We start from the raw sequence: 16,393 nt of genomic DNA, 5'->3' as shown, positions 1-16,393 counted from the left end.
CTGCTACTCGCTTCCACCCCAACTCCTTCTTTAACTCCCTGTTCTCTTCTGCTGTGCTGTTCTGCCCCTCTCTTCCACCCACCTCCTTCTCGAACTCCCTGTTCTCTTCTCTTCTCCCGCGCTGATCTGCTGCTCTTCCACTCTGCCTCCTTCACTAACTGACTGTCCACTTCTCCTGTGCTAATCTGCTGCTCTCTTCCACCGCGCCTCCTTATTTAACTCACTGTTTTCTTCTCCTGTGCTAAACTGCTACTCTCTTCCACCCGTCTCTTTCTCTAACTCCCTGTTCTCTTCACCTTAGCTGATCTGCTGCTCTCAAACACCCCTCTTTAACTCTGTTCTTTCCTCCTGTGCTAATCTGCTGTTCTCTTCCAACCGCCTCCATCTTGAACTCCCTGTTCTCTTCTCTTCTCCTGTGCTGATCTGCTGCTCTCGTCCACCCGCCTCCTTCTCCAAAACCCTGTTCTCTTCTCCCGTGCTGATCTGCTGTTCCCTTCCACCGTCTACTTCTTTAACTCCCTGTTCTCTTCTCCTGTGCTGATCTGCTGATCTCTTCAACACGCATCCTTCTTTAACTCCCTGTTCTCTTATAATATGCTGATCTGCTGATCTCTTCAACACGCATCCTTCTTTAACTCCCTGTTCTCTTATAATATGCTGATCTGCTGCTCTCTTCCACATACATCCTTCTGTAACCGCACACACATACATACAACCACGCACACACAACCACACACATCTATCGCCCTCACTCTATCCATCTAACGCCCTCACTCTATCTATCTATCGCCCTCACTCTATCTATCGCCCTCATCGCCCTCACTCCATCTATCGCCCTCACTCTATCGCCCTCACTCTATCGCCCTCACTCTATCGCCCTCACTCTATCGCCCTCACTCTATCTATCTATCGCCCTCACTCTATCTATCCATCGCCCTCACTCTATCTATCTATCGCCCTCACTCTATCTATCGCCCTCACTCTATCTATCGCCCTCACTCTATCTATCGCCCTCACTCCATCGCCCTCACGCTATCTATCTTTCCCCCTCCCTCTAGCTATCTATCGCCCTCCCTATAGCTATCTATCACCCTCCCTATAGCTATCTATCGCCCTCACTCTATCTATCGCACAACAACAGCATCACTCAGGGGTACCACAGCATCACTCAGGGGCACCACATCATCACTCAGGGGCACCACAACATCACTATGCGCTACCACAGCATCACTGAACGCCACTGCATCACTTGTCGCCACCACAACATCACTCAGCACCACCACAGCATCAATCTGTGCAACCATTCAACAACTGGTTCAAATATGTTCTCTCAATGTTTCAAACTGTATTACACAGGTCACAAAAAGATATTAATATTTCCCTTCTGTTCTTGGATTTTCGTCACAATAAAATACACTGAACATAATCTTCACACAAGTTATTTACAAAAGTTTAAGCTATTGCCATTATAAATTACAATAACTTTTATTTAAGTATTAATTATTAAAAAAAATTAAAAGCCATTGTTATTTGTAATATCAATACATCTAAGTCACGTAAATACAACACATTGCATTACAAATGCTACAGGTGTCACATTTGCGAAAGTTAAAACTATTGGCATTGTAAATGACAAAGCTATTAATTTCGCTATTTTCAAAACCAACACATAAATACAAAATGTGTCATTTACAATACCAATAGCTCAAACTTTCCTAATGCGAGACCTATTGTATTGCAAATGCTTGTTATAGTAATTTGTAAATATGTGTCATTATATATGTATAGCACTGAGACTTTAGGTGTGTTCAATATAGGTTACACTTGTAAATAATGTGTATATATCTTCTTTTATTAAGTGTATATGCATAGATGGTGTTCCTGATGAAGGCAGCAGTGCCGAAACACGTGTAGTTTTCAACCTTGTCGCTTGCCATCATCATATCATCAACTGTAGTTATATCATGTTAACATCACTAGTTATAAGCAGTAAATGTGTATATATATGAATTTAAAATGTATTAAGAAGGGTATAACCCACATCAGAACATTGAATGATCAATGAATTTATGAATCTCTTTTCTGTTTATCATAAAATATTAATAAAATGAAAGTATTTTTCCACATTTGCAGTGACTAGTTTGTATGACTTTTAAGCATTTAACCTATAATCACACCTTTGAAAAAAATGATCATCTTTTGCATTAAAATTAGGAACTTTCTATTTTCCATAAAAATTTCAGTTCCCTACGCATAGCAAGTATATTTGTTTTTGTAGGGGTCCCAGTATTTTTCTAAATTCTATTACCCAGGTAGTAGCCATGCAGTCCAGCAATCACACTGTCACTCTCCGTCCACTTCTCCAATCATCCTGACAGAACCATGTTCTTATCTAATCACAGTGCCAAAACACAAGCACATATAAGTTCACCCTACTGTCAACTTGCAGCACTGTAAGTATCTAGTCACTATCCACGTATTTGTACAATGACTCCGGCATTAAGCCATGCAGTGCTACAATCAAATGTGCACAATCTATGCAGTCCTCTAACCACCTACACACTACTGATTCACTCCTGCAATTACCAAAGTAGTACCCATGTAGTCCACCAATCACACTGTCACTCTCCGCTCAGTCCTCCAATCATCCTGACAAAACCATGTGCTTATCTAATCACTGTGCCAAAGCACAAGCACTTATAAACTCACCCTGCTGTCAACTTTTAGCACTCTAAGTATCCAGTCACTATCCATGTACTTATACAATGATTCAGGCATTAAGACATGCAGTGCTGCAATCAAATGTGCACCATCTATGCAGTCCCCTAACAACCTCCCATCTAATATGCAGCTCATGCGCTACAAATCCACTTGTGCAAACATGCAGGCTCTACTGATGCATTCATATAATCACCATGCACTACTAATACATTCTTTCAATCAATCATGCTCTACACATATACTCAAGAAATCTTTCGGACATTACCATGCAATTATTTTTCTTTTTTTAACCAGAAAAGGTAGTTCTAAAAAGAACTTTTTTTTCTTCTTTTTTCTTTTATATTTTTTTTAACAATTTAGGTTTTTTTTGGGGTGTTCTTTAAAAAACTGAAAAAAAGGAAGAGTAAACAGTTAACTTTTGGAATTAAACGTCAATCAAAAAACAAAAAAAACAAAAAAAGAACAGTGGTGGTTGCGCTGTGCTGCACAAACAGGATCCACAGACTGTTCGCCATAGCAAATAACCGTTTTGCACTTAATGCAGTGCTGCTGCAGGAAAGCAAATTCAGGCCTAATGTCCATAGGCGCTGATGATGTTGAGGCTCAAGAAGTGCTTGCAACACCTGGTGGTGTATCTTTTCTTGCACGTTTAAGCTCTACCGTGAAAGATTCCGGGGGTGAATGGTCCGCAGATGTTTGTACATGCTTGCTGTGCTGTACAGCAAAAATATTTTTTATCCTGCCTTGAGACAGGACCCTGTCACACAGCAAGCAGGTCACCTTCCTAGCATTAACCTTTCTTACTCCAGCAGGAAAGCAACAACATTTCCAAACAACAGATTCTGGCCTCTGCTTTCGTGGTTCCCCCTCCAAGACTTCTACATTTGAAGAAAGATGAAGTGTTTTTTGTCCAGATGCCATTGCTTCAGAGAATTTTTTAAACAACACCACAAAAAATTCCAAAGAAGTTCTGCAAGCACATGAGATGTCTCTCATAAGCTGCTGAAAACAGAGTGATTAAAATGGGTGGGGTCCTTCAACTGTTACAATGGAACCAATCAAATGCTTATTTTTTTAAAGTCACACGCAAGGAGAGCGCACCGCGAAGCAACTTCGTGAGAATTTATTTAACAATAACATAAGTTTATTACAAGTACAAATATACTATTTTGATAAATAGTTTAGGTAATCTCTTGCCCTTATATGTACATTAAAGTTACATACATATAGTTTTACAGCATAAAAGGTTTTACGGGATACGCGCACGAGCGTGACCCAGCACGTATATGGCAATATGAGGGTCCCGCCACCGCGCACATGACGCGTACGGAAACGTGCACAAGTAATTAATCATTTGTTCAGTAGAAGAATTGTGTTCAACTTCATCAATGTCAAAACCCTAGAATCGCGGGTGGCATCGATTTTACATAAACTCTATCAGTCTGCACGTTCTTGGTCCGAAAGGATACGATTTCGGGATTCCAAGATGGCCGCCGCCTGTGTTCAGGGGTTGGCTGTCTAGTGTTTTGTTCCCCGAGGGAGCTGAGTCCAGGTGAAGCGCGCGCCTAATGAGATCTGCGCACTTCACCAGAGTTTTAGCCGTGAGGAGTCAAGTTTCTTAGGAGTTTGTGACTGAATTTAGGAAATTAGTTACTTTAGCGATAAACACTCCTGGGAAGGTATTAGCGTTTCATTCTAGAAAAATGTCAACCCTCGAGAACCGTAGCAAGGTTCGTTTTTTTTGAAGAAATAAGATATTACCTGACAGGAAAGTCGGAAAGCCTTCCAGTGCGACTACCGGCGAACGTAGAAAAATACGGAGAACGACGTCTTACCTGTTTCCAGCGCAGTGTTCGCAACAGCACCAGACCAACGAGCAGCACCTGTGAAGGAAAACCACAAGTTCAGAGCTAAGTGTCTGGAAATCTAATTCAATTAACGTTAAGGTCATTGTGAATAGAAATATATACAAATACTTACCGGAAACAAGAACTGAAGAGTCTGCTAGCGTTAAGTTTACAATTCATGTTCATAGAAATCTTTCTAGAAGAAAAAGTAAAGAGAAGAACGAAGTGAATAATAAATAATCGTATTACTAGAGAAGTTGGCTACAAATAATAAGAGACACAGGAAGAGAGACAGCAGAGGCCATAAATAGTGAGTAACATCAGTAGAGTAATTAACCCGAAAAGAATAGGGAGGGGCATAGATAAAATTAACCAGTTGTGTAATTGTAAATTACTGGAGACTACAAGACAAGTCTACAGCCAATGCAAATACACAAGAGATAGAAGACGTAGAGAGAAATAAACTAGTGAGTAACATAAATAGAGTAATTAACCTGAGAAGAGTAGGAAAGGACATAGGTGAAGTTAATCAGTCGTGTAACTGTGATTTACAGGAGTCAACAAAAGACAAGTCATCAACCAGTGGTATACACAAGAAATAGGAAAGAAGAGAGGGAAGTCTCATGGTAGAATACGGTAGGTTAGAGTAATAAAACATATATACCTTGGTATGGTAGAGTAGTATAGGGAAGACTCATAATGTTGTTCTTCTTTAGGTGTTTCTCCAAATGATAGCGGTCTGCGGGTCGGACTGACGAGAGGAACCAGCCAAGGGAGTCTCTTCTTGTTGTTTGTTATTTTATCCACTTTCCCCCTTCCCCCTGGGGTAATTAGCTAGAGGCTTGTTAATCTAAGCTCTGGTTCATTGCCTTGGGCGGATTTGGGATCTGTTTGGGAAATGTTGAGTCGTTTAAAAAAAACACTGTTGTCATTGAATTTTGCTTATTTCTTTGATGAAGAAAGGCTTTGAACTACGCCCACAACTTTGTTTTGTCTTTCTCAAAGCTCCTTACTGGATATTTGAGAAAGTTAAATACTCTTGGTCACTTTGATAACATCCTTTAAAGTCAGGTTACCCATAGCGAGCAATATTTGTTGAGCATGTTTAGCATGACAAGTACCAAAGAACTAGCCTCTGATAAATAGATCTGTAAAATTTTCAAATTGACACCGTGAACAAAGCCTTTGCAAAGTGCGAACACGTGTCCACACTTTTGCCTTGTGTTTGTGTTTGCCTAACAAGCAAGTCTAAAGTGATACAAAAATATGACTCAGCTGCCAATTTACATAGGACCATATGTACAAAACTTCCAATTTGCATTTCATAGATAGTGCATCTTGGCAATCACTATTTAGGAAATGAAAAATTGAAGGTACAATAATTGGAATGTCCTAATAGATATTCCAACAGAGTCAGAGTTGCTATTAGGAAATCACTATTTAGGGAATGCCCATTCCTATGGGCCTAAAAGCCCATCCCAATGGGCCTAAATGCCCATCGATATGAATTGTTTTGCTTTTCAAAATTAGCATTTTCCTAATAGGAAATTTACAGATTTTGAAATGCAAAACCAAGGATGACTATGGGCCTAAGGCCGCCATGATGCTACCCCCCCCAAAAAACAGTGCATATGTAAAGCACACAATTGCCCTAGGCAAATGCGAGCGCTCTAAAATAGTTACCATCAACTTGGAGTTAATGGTAATAGCATTTCCTAAATGGCCATTTTGTACTTAGGAAATGCTTCATACATGTGCTTAGGAAATCACAAATAGGAAATCTCTATTTGCGATATCCTATTTTGTGACCGCATTTAGGCCTTTGTACATTTGTACAACCAGTATTACATTTCTTAACAGACCGAAATTACAATTCAGTCAGTTAAAAAAAGCATTTTCCTTTCATGCATCTGGCCCATCGCCACCAGTTGAATTAGGGTGTGCCTGCCATTGCAGACAGGTGAAACTTGTGTATTATAAGTGTGGTCGATGAGGAACTTCAACTCCAATAGTTGACAAATCACTTGAAAAATGAAGATGTGCCTGCCCTCGTTAGTAGCCCCAACTTGAAGAATAAAGTTTCAGGAGGCTCTAGTGAGGGTTGCCTTTGACCCTTGATGGGTGAACCAGTTCACTGAAGAAACAAATCCACCAGACAACAGGTATGAGTAGAACTGGAAATTACATTGTAGGAATTTGAATTGGGGAGTTTGAATTCAGATTGAAACAAGCATTTACAATGCAACGGTTACGCCTTTGTAAAAGTTAGAGCTATTGGCATTGTAAATGACAATTTTTTTTTTTTTATGTGTTGGTTTTGAAAACAGATAAATAAATGGCATTGCCTTTACAATGCCAATAGCTTAATCTCTCGCAAATAGTAAAAATGATTAATAACTAACCTTCTTATCAAAGGACCAAAAACCCTGCCTTAAGTTGCAGTCATTAAAGAGCTTGCTGACAATTAGGAGCTCCCTGAGTGATGGTGTGTGTTTTGTAGGTGTGTGTGTGTGTTTGTGTGTACACATGTGTATTGCTGACATGCAATGCTCACATTCAATTAGGAGCTCCCTGAGTGAAGGTGTGTGTTTGTAGGTGTGTGTGCACGTGAGTATGCACATGTGCACGGGTGTGTGTGCATGATCATTGTGTGAATGAACGTTCACGAGTGTGTATGAATGAGCGCATGTGAGTGAGTGTGCATATGCATGGATCCACAAGGCATGAAAATGTATGTGCCACTCTAGTTCGTTGGTCTGCAAGGATTTTTCATCATGCCCTCTGAGGCAATCATGGACCAGAAACAATGTTTACTGCATGTGTGAGTGAAAGCAAGTGAATGTCAGAATGCATATGTCTGTATCTGTGGCAATGTGTTGAAAGTGGTGCGTGCATGAGTGAGGGTAAGTGTGTGAAACAGAGAGATAGTGTGCAAAAGGCCTTGAAGGGCTGGTGTCAATATGCAACAAATGTCAGCCACTCATTCTCCTGCTCATCTATGCAATCATAATCCAAAATGTACGTGTGTGTTCGTGCATGTGCACTCGTGTAAGTGTGTGTCTGTGCGCATTTGTGGAAGAATGCACAAGTGTATTAGAGTTTGAATGTGTGAATAATGCGTACACCACTCTAGCTAGGTGGTCTGGCATATTCGGCCTCCCATTAACATACTCACTGAAGCAAACATAAACTAAACCAAATCTTGTGTGTGAGCTGTAGGGTCTGTTTCCTTTGCGAAAATAAGAGGTGTGAAGAAAATTACCACATGGGAGTCAACCCCGAGCTCTCAAAGTGTCATTGCCTGCAGGGCAATGAAATCAAATCGTGATGCCTATTACCCCTGTCCCTAATCTTAAGGTACCCAGGTCCACTCCATAAGCAATCCATTGTGTCCTTGTTATCGCGTTTCCTTAACCCCATTGAGATAGACCGAGCAAACTCAATTACACAGATAATGCCTGCGGTAATGTCAGCTCTGGGGTGGTGTCGAGGGGACTGCAGGGCCAGAAACAAGGCCAGCTCTGCTGCCCCTGGGCCGAGGCACACCTCATCCCTGCTCCAGCGCCACTTTCTCTGCCACATACACGCACACACAAACAGGGCCACAGAAGCAAGGCGCTCAAACAGCACAACACCAGCATGAACACCCAACATTCACGCAAACACGCACACTCAAATTACACGCACTCAAAAGGACGTGCGAGCCCAAAACACAATTACAGGAATACTTCACCGAAGCACACACATACAGCAATCAAACCATGCACGCCTATAATAATACAAACTCCTGTCAAGGATGGAGTCAATGATGTGGAACAGACACACTGGCACAAGCACACCCACACATAAACAGAGGAGCACACACACAAGCAGACACAGGGACACACATGCACACACGGATACACAGACAAGCACATACACAAACACAGAGGAGCACACACACAAGCAGACACAGGGACACACAAGCACACACGGATACACATACAAGCACATACACAAACACAGAGGAGCACACACACAAGCAGACACAGGGACACACAAGCACACACGGATACACATACAAGCACATACACAAACACAGAGGAGCACACACACAAGCAGACACAGGGACACACAAGCACACACGGATACACATACAAGAACATACACAAACACAGAGGAGCACACACACAAGCAGACACAGGGACACACAAGCACACACGGATACACATACAAGCACATACACAAACACAGAGGAGCACACACGCAAGCAGACACAGGGACACACAAGCACACACGGATACACATACAAGCACATATACAAACACAGAGGAGCACACACACAAGCAGACACAGGGACACACAAGCACACACGGATACACATACAAGCACATACACAAACACAGAGGAGCACACACAAGCAGACACAGGGACACCCACAAGCACACACGGATACACATACAAGCACATACACAAACACAGAGGAGCACACACACAAGCAGACACAGGGACACAAAAGCACACACGGATACACATGCAAGCACATACACAAACACAGGCATACACAAGCGTACGTACAGACTCATACACACAGGCGCACACACACACAGGCAAAGTGGCAGTCTGCAGAGGTAAAGAGCATCAGGGCAGTGAGACGGGTGGGGTGAAGTCGGGTTGTTGGAATTCAACAGACGACGGGATAGGCAATATTTAAATTTTAAAAACACTTAACTTGAGCTCCCCGTATCACCATTAAATTGAAAGGTAAAAAACTTGGTTTCTTGTCCCACGCAGCAAAATGAGTTTCTAAACTATGCGAGTTGTTTTACAAACACCTTAAGTCTCAGACAGTGCGTACTCAAAGCTTTTCCCGGGTGCTGACAGGTTTGCTTTTGCTGCTATTCAAGGAATAGAATGCAGTTTAAAAAAGCAATTTTAGCTGCGTTATTTCCGTGCAAGCTTTCTTAACAGACTGTGATTCAACTTGCCACATACAGCCAACTTTTAGTTGCTTTCAATAGACATCTTATCTACCATATAACGAGATTGTGGTGAGCGTAGAGCCAACCATCTGTGCACCGTTGGTTGTCGGCTGCCATGAGGCTCATTTGGCTCTTTGTTGAAAAACAATATAATAACAGCAGCGCGGCAAGCATGTTAACAAAAAATTGCTACAAAATTAAATATTTGTTAAAAAAAAAAAAAAAAAGGGGAAGGCATCCTCCACATGGTTTTCCTATTTATTTACTTTTGTAGAAATCGCATCACAGCCTGCTTTAGCTATAGATGTTTAAAGCTTCAGGGTAACGTGCCGTGATTGCTACAAAAGTAAATAAACGGAAAAGAAATGCGGCGGCGCCTGATTTTCTCTTTATTTAATTTTGCAGCTATCGCGGCATGCCACACTTTAGATTTAAACCAGTGAGACTAAAGCGTGGCAAGACACAAATGCTAAGAAAACAAATGAATACAAAAAAATGTGGGCGGATGACTTTACAGCTACTAATAAAGTAAATAAATGCAACCCAAAAAAACGTTTACTTTGCAATTTTTACAGTAAGGCAGATTTTAAAACAATTACCTCCTCTGCAGCGTCAGGGTTTCAGAAGCCGGCCATTATGTCATGCCAGCTTTGTTATGCCATCATTCAAAACACGTTTGTGAATGTGTGTGTAAGAGTGCAGCGCCTCAAAGCCTTGACGCTGTCAGCTGCCTCTGCTTCATGCCAAAATTAAGCACAGCTGCAATGACACCACATGGGCGGCTGAATCGTGAAAGTGACTGCCGTTTATAGAACTGAAATCAAGGGCACTCACTGGATTGTGGAAAAAATGAAGGGAGATAGTTTCCTTGGGATTGTGAACACTCGTCAGAGCAACATTTTTATGTGAGTGCGTGGAAGCGCCACCGGACGTGATTAAATCCTTATTAACGTTGGGCCAGTGTTATCCTTAAAGCACAAAGGCAGCGCCAGAGTAGAAGGGCGCCGAGATAGCTCCACATTTGTTTATGTAAGTGAAATGAAGCGCAGAAGCAAAACTTCAAAATGCCTGTCGCCAATACTGGCTTTGCAAATGCGGACAATAATAAAAGCTACTGCCAATCTCCCGAATTTTGAAGCCACAAATTGCAGAGGCAGTCAGGTCCCGGGCCAGCCAGCCAATTACAGCGTGGCCCGGGGAATGATATCACAGGGGTCCCGGGCCGGCAGCCAATCACAGCGCGGCCCAGGACAAAGGGGTGGGACTTAAAAAAAGTCAGAGAAACGCCCCCGAATCGCGTGCGCACTTGCAGGCAAAACCTAAAAATGGATGGTATATTGAATTGATATTATGGATTCCAGAACTGTCCAGAAGGTTTAACCATTACTTTTGGTGCTCAGCCCCCTTCTTTCTCATGCGACCCAAAAGCACTGTGGAAAGCGTCCCAGCCCAACGAGCAAGCTAGCCCATAAGAGTTGCTGGCACCTGATGTGGAGGAATAACTCACAGCATTAACGGGCATGACAACCAGATTTCACTAAGAGCATTCTTTGCACTCACTCGCTGCTCTCTCAAGAAGCCCCAACAGACATCAAATCGTCCCCCTGGCCCATCACCACCTAGCTTCTACATCCGAAGGGGCCGACGTGGGACTCCCTACTATTTTAGGTGTAACACTGTCTAAGTTCTTTTGATCCTATTTGAAGTGGTTCCTTTTCAAATATCATTTTCTGGCTGTAGTGCAGACACAGTCTTAATGCAAGGTGATGGCTTTCAAAGCAGGTAGTGCTGATGGGGGATTATTCAAAACATGGGTGGAATGAAGTATGAAGATACTGCACTTTTCCTGTAATCTCACCCTTCCTCAATCAGTTATCCAGGACATACAAAAGGGAAGGCCCTGCAAAGAAACTTCCCAATCTTCAACAATAGATTCTACAGACTTTCCCCCACCATTTACCAAATTGTAGTTCTATTGAAGACTTAATCAGCAATCTCCTGCTAAAAGGGCTTCACAAGGCAGTGCTATCTCCATCCTCACTTCAGTGCCTTGGTCTCCATCCTTAGGATTTATGAATGAAAGCAATATACATAACCTGTTTGGAGGAAGCTCTATCCATCCTAGATGTTCTTCCATGCTAAAACAGGGGCCCTTTAAAAGTGCTCCCACTGGTCTCAGAAACCATCTACTCATAGCACACAGATTCACTGTCATATATGTGCCACACACACATGTACTTGTTGCATTCACAAGATGGCAGTACAATTGTCTTGAGCAACACTGAGGCAGAACTTTTAACCAGTTGGGACCACTGGGATATATTCTTTTCTAACAGAGAAATAGGGTCTGACCAGGAGTTCACAAAAATCAAGACACTACCACCACCAATAACAGCAAAAAATAATTTAACCAGAGGGGCTCAAATGTGCATAAGAAACCACCTTAACACCCTGCTATCATTCTAAAAAGATGGCCCATATCCCCGTGTTTTATTACATCAGTCCACGTTCATGCACTTTCATGCTTCTTCTGTATGCAGGTGACCCTTCCCCATCAAGTGAAACCACATAGGTATAAATCCCTCTGTAGTGTGGGTACAAATTAATTGTCAAAACAAAATTTCCTTAAATTGTCGTTAATATTTTGCTATTTAGTTTTAGAAGTTCTGGGTTCAGTATTATTTACGTATGTGGAAATGTATTTGTTATATTGACTACTGCTGCATTATTTCACTTTTTTATGTTTTAAGGAAACAATATATTTGGTGATGAAATAAAGCATGTTTTGGGACATAGTAAGGATCATCCTGGCAGAACCTCTTACATACTAATGGACAAAATTATGCCACATCCAATAAAGACCTATTTGTTGAAGGGAGGAAGTAATTTAATATTATCCAACTGCCTCTCTGAATTGGGTATTTTTGGAGTCTATGTCAGGTATGGAACATTTTGATTGTTATTGGTATTTCAAAGTTACCATGTTGGAAAAAAATACACAATTGCTGTCCATCATAATGGTCTAATTTACCAACTCAATACCATATTTATTTTTCAATACTTTTATATTGGGTTGGTTATTATTACTAGGTTGAATAACTCCATAATCGCTCAAACCAGTTAATCAAAGCTAGGACCAAAATCAGTTCAACCTCAAACTGGAATTCTCAGACCTCACCAAAAAAAGCCTCATATACTTTAATGCAACGATACAATGTCTAATTTTATTGTAGGGGACTCTGGACTGGTGATAAGACAGGTGTTGAGTGAATTAGTTTTTTTTTAACTTGTCTGACCATGGCATTGAGTAAATTATCTTGTAAACTGTGTCTTGTATAGTATCCTTGCCTTTCACAAGAGTTTGTTCTATGTGACACACTTGTTCTCTATTTCAACATTGCTCCTTTCAGTCATATTTAAATCAAACATCACAAAATAAGTAGACAATTCAACCTCCCGGTACCATATGCAACATAACATAACAAAGCAAGGGTCCCTTTTAGATTAGGTTATGTTAAGTTATTGTTACTTATTAAGAACAACAAATCAACCTGAAAGGGTCTCTAGGTGCTGTTGCATATCTTAAGGTTTGGGCCAAGGTATTCTGAGTTGCAGGACAGTGCTCAGGCCATGTTGGACAGTGACCAGGACTGACATCCCTTGGAAAAGGGTGCCGAAGGGCAACCCTGAGATACATATGGGGTCAGGAGGGTTTCCGTGCACCAACCGTTCAACTGCCCTACTGATATCCAGCCAAGGGCTAGCTGTGGACCATAACGGATGGGGCGTTGCTCCCTCCGCAACTGTACTGAGGGTTGTCAGGACTGTGCTGTACATTTCAAGGTTGCGCTGTTCTAAGCCCCTCTTTCAGGGTAAAACAAGGGTATTCATTTCTGCATGCTCCAATCAGTTGGAGTCAACTCGTGGCAAGATGTTTCCCGAATTTCAATGGTGTTTAGGTTACTCAGCATCACAGTGGTAATTCAAGATGAAGGGCAATAGATTGAGGTTGGCGTTCTAGTGTTTCCCTGCATTTTGCGAAGACACCGGTTATCGTGCACGAGCACCAGGTGTGCTTCGCACTTCAACGGTCTATCTGAGGAGATGACACCGTATTTCTGAGGCGCTTAGAGATAATCAGGAAATTCCAGAAGAAGTATTTTGCTCGCACTTGCTTCCTTTGAGAGACAGCATCCAGTTGAGGTCTGTAATGAAGTTTCCTGAATCTGCGGGGAATTTATTTGCTAGCAAGCTTCCTTACAGAGTCTGCACTGCATTGAAGGTCTGTAATAATTTTTTTTCTTTAAGTTCCCGTTATTATCTAGTTCTCAAGGCAGTGGCAGTAGTTTTTTACCCTAATCTACAAGTATTTTCAGTTTGCTACACTCTCTGTCTACAATTGTTTGTCTCCAGATTGCTTTCACCTATCAAGCAACTACAAGAACATGGAGTGAAGATTCTCGAAGCCAGTTAACTGAAGTAATAGCTGGCTTTTGGATTTCTGCTTACTTCCCCTTTTGGCAGAAACTACTTAACCCCTTCTGTGCTGGGCCTCCCCCCACCCCGTGCTAAGCCTTTTTTTTTGCTATTTGGGGTAGTTCGAGCTTAGGCCCCTTTAGCTTTTTTACCACTTAAGGTATCCATGCCAAATTTGCGTCCTTTTCTTCCAACATCATGAGAATTCTAAAAGTACCCAGGGTTTGTGGATTCCCCTGGTGGGGATCCAGAAAATCAAAACATTTTACACAGTTTTGGCATTTTTCTGGGACATATCTTATTTATGCTATTTTTTGTCCTTTCAACCTCTTTCCAGTTAATGGTTATTAGAACTGGGGTCACCAATTCCACTGTGGTAGCTTGGCACGAGCAGGAAGGCACCCGAAGGCTAGGTGTAAAGCATAAGTGCAGCACACACTCACACTGAGCCAGGGAGGCACACGCAAAAAAATGACACCACACCAGATAGTTGTTTGAAACAAGACTCTTTTATCTAGACTTCTTCAAGGGAGGTAAGTAACTCACTGTCAGATACTAGGCATTACTTCGGGTATTGAACAGTTCTCAAACATCAGGCAAATAGCTCTGAAAGTACCTCGATATATGTATGGGCAAGTTAGGTAATAACATTCCTCATGTACTGGTTTGTTATGAACAACATTTCATAGGACCAGTTTCACTGTAAAACATTTCTTAGGCATGTGGATAATATAAATGTATAAACCTCTGCTTAAATGACACAACAGAACAGGAACACAGTTCCCTGCTGCAGGGCAGGTTCCAAAGGACACTCCCCTAGCCAGGGGTTAACTTTAGGCATGAGAGAAAAACAGTCAACAATTATGGCTAATGCCCAGTTCAGGGGACTGTAGTCCCTTTTCCCCTTGTTCCAGGCTGTTATCTGTGTAATTAGGACCACCTGGGCCGAACTACAGTCTCCTACAGGGGAGGGGCAAAGACGGGCTGCCACTCTGATATGGCCAGGCACCTTGACAGCCCCGCTACTCCCGGATGGTTTCGAGACTCCCCCGGGGGGTGTACCATCAATCTGGGCCTCTGTGAGGCCTTCTCTGCTCCATCCAGGGCTGGTGCCGGCTGGGGGGGCTCTCGCTCTCCGGGGAGCCCCGCGCTGATGAAGGACCGGTCCTGGGCCTCCCGATACCTCCTGCGGCCCGGGTACTGATCAGTGAGCCGAGGGGCAGAGGCGCACCCGCAGCCACCAATCGTAGCACGGCTCACTGGGGATGCGACCACCTCCACCAATGGCTGCACGGCTGGCGGGGGTGCGGCCTATGACACGGCTGGTGTCCCGTGACAGTGGTTCTGGCCTCACAGGCCCAGCGCGGTCCCGGAATCCCACGGCGGTCCTCCCCAGGTTTCGGGGGCCGCAGCGGTAAACAGCAGGTCCGGCGCCTGGGCCGCGGCGGTGTTTTAGGGCCCCAGAGCACTTCCCAGCAGCACCCCAGCACAGCGCAGGTAACTCTGGGCTGCAGCGATAATCGGGCACAACGCTTTGAACAGCGCAGCGCTTGGAAGGGCACAGCGCCTTCAACACAAAGGCAGTCTCTTAACAGCACAGCGCTTGGAAGGGCAGGACAGCGCTTGGGAATTATAGCGCTTAGGAGTTCAGAGCGTTTTGGGGAGACAGCAATTCTAGCAGGATAGCGCCTAGAGTTCACAGCGCTCTTGGGAAACAGCAATTCTGGCAGGATAGCGCCTAGAGTTCACAGCGCTTTGGGGGCAGAGCCAGTTGTAGCCTGGAGCATTCAACAGCAGCCCAGGAGCACAGGGAAGCGCTTAGATGGGGCAGCGCTTTTACCTGGTTGATCCCCCAGCAGACCTCGCGGCAGGTAGGTGATTTCTTGCAGCGCCTGATGGTTCCAGCGCCCTTCTTGAGTAGTTTCTTGGGGGGGAAGAAGGGGGTTGAGTTGGTGGCATCAGAGGCAGGATGGTTCCCCTTGGCACACTGGAGGTGGTTCCCTGGGTTCCCCAATGCTGGGCCAGATCAGCAGGCTGGCAGAGTCTCTCACCTAACTTAGAAAAGCCGTGCCTAGGCCCAGTCAGCCCCAGTGGTGTAGGTTCCTCCCCTAGGCCCAACCGCCTAAACTCCTGCAGAGGTTTCACCAGGTCCAGTGGTGCCCCAACTGACAGGCAGGTTTCCCTCCTTTCCCCTTATACCCCTAGGTCAGGTGACCACTCTCTAAAGGCGGCAAAGCTTAACCCCTCCCCTGTTCTGGAAAGTTCCAGAAGCTTCTACATTCTATGCCATGGACTAAAAAGGCGGGATGGCAGTGTTACTGTATCCTGATGCCCCAGCCTGCTCCAGACTACTAGTGTGTGTCTACAAAGGCCACTCTGCAGTAGCAG

The 16,393-nt window shown here is 43.5% G+C and overlaps 1 protein-coding gene across 1 annotated transcript in view; it reads left to right on the top strand.

The window, feature by feature from the left end:
- The window catches only part of LOC144828297 (glutathione synthetase-like), a 560,445-nt gene that overhangs the window by 408,749 nt on the left and 135,303 nt on the right, over positions 1-16,393 (top strand). The window contains exon 12 of the mRNA XM_078686380.1: positions 12,280-12,469. Coding sequence (XP_078542506.1) covers positions 12,280-12,469 — 190 coding nt within the window. The remainder of the gene's footprint in view (positions 1-12,279; positions 12,470-16,393) is intronic.

Source organism: Lissotriton helveticus, chromosome 4_1, assembly GCF_964261635.1.
Source record: "Lissotriton helveticus chromosome 4_1, aLisHel1.1, whole genome shotgun sequence".
Lineage (NCBI taxonomy): Eukaryota > Metazoa > Chordata > Amphibia > Caudata > Salamandridae > Lissotriton > Lissotriton helveticus.
This window is presented reverse-complemented; position numbering and strand designations above follow the sequence as displayed.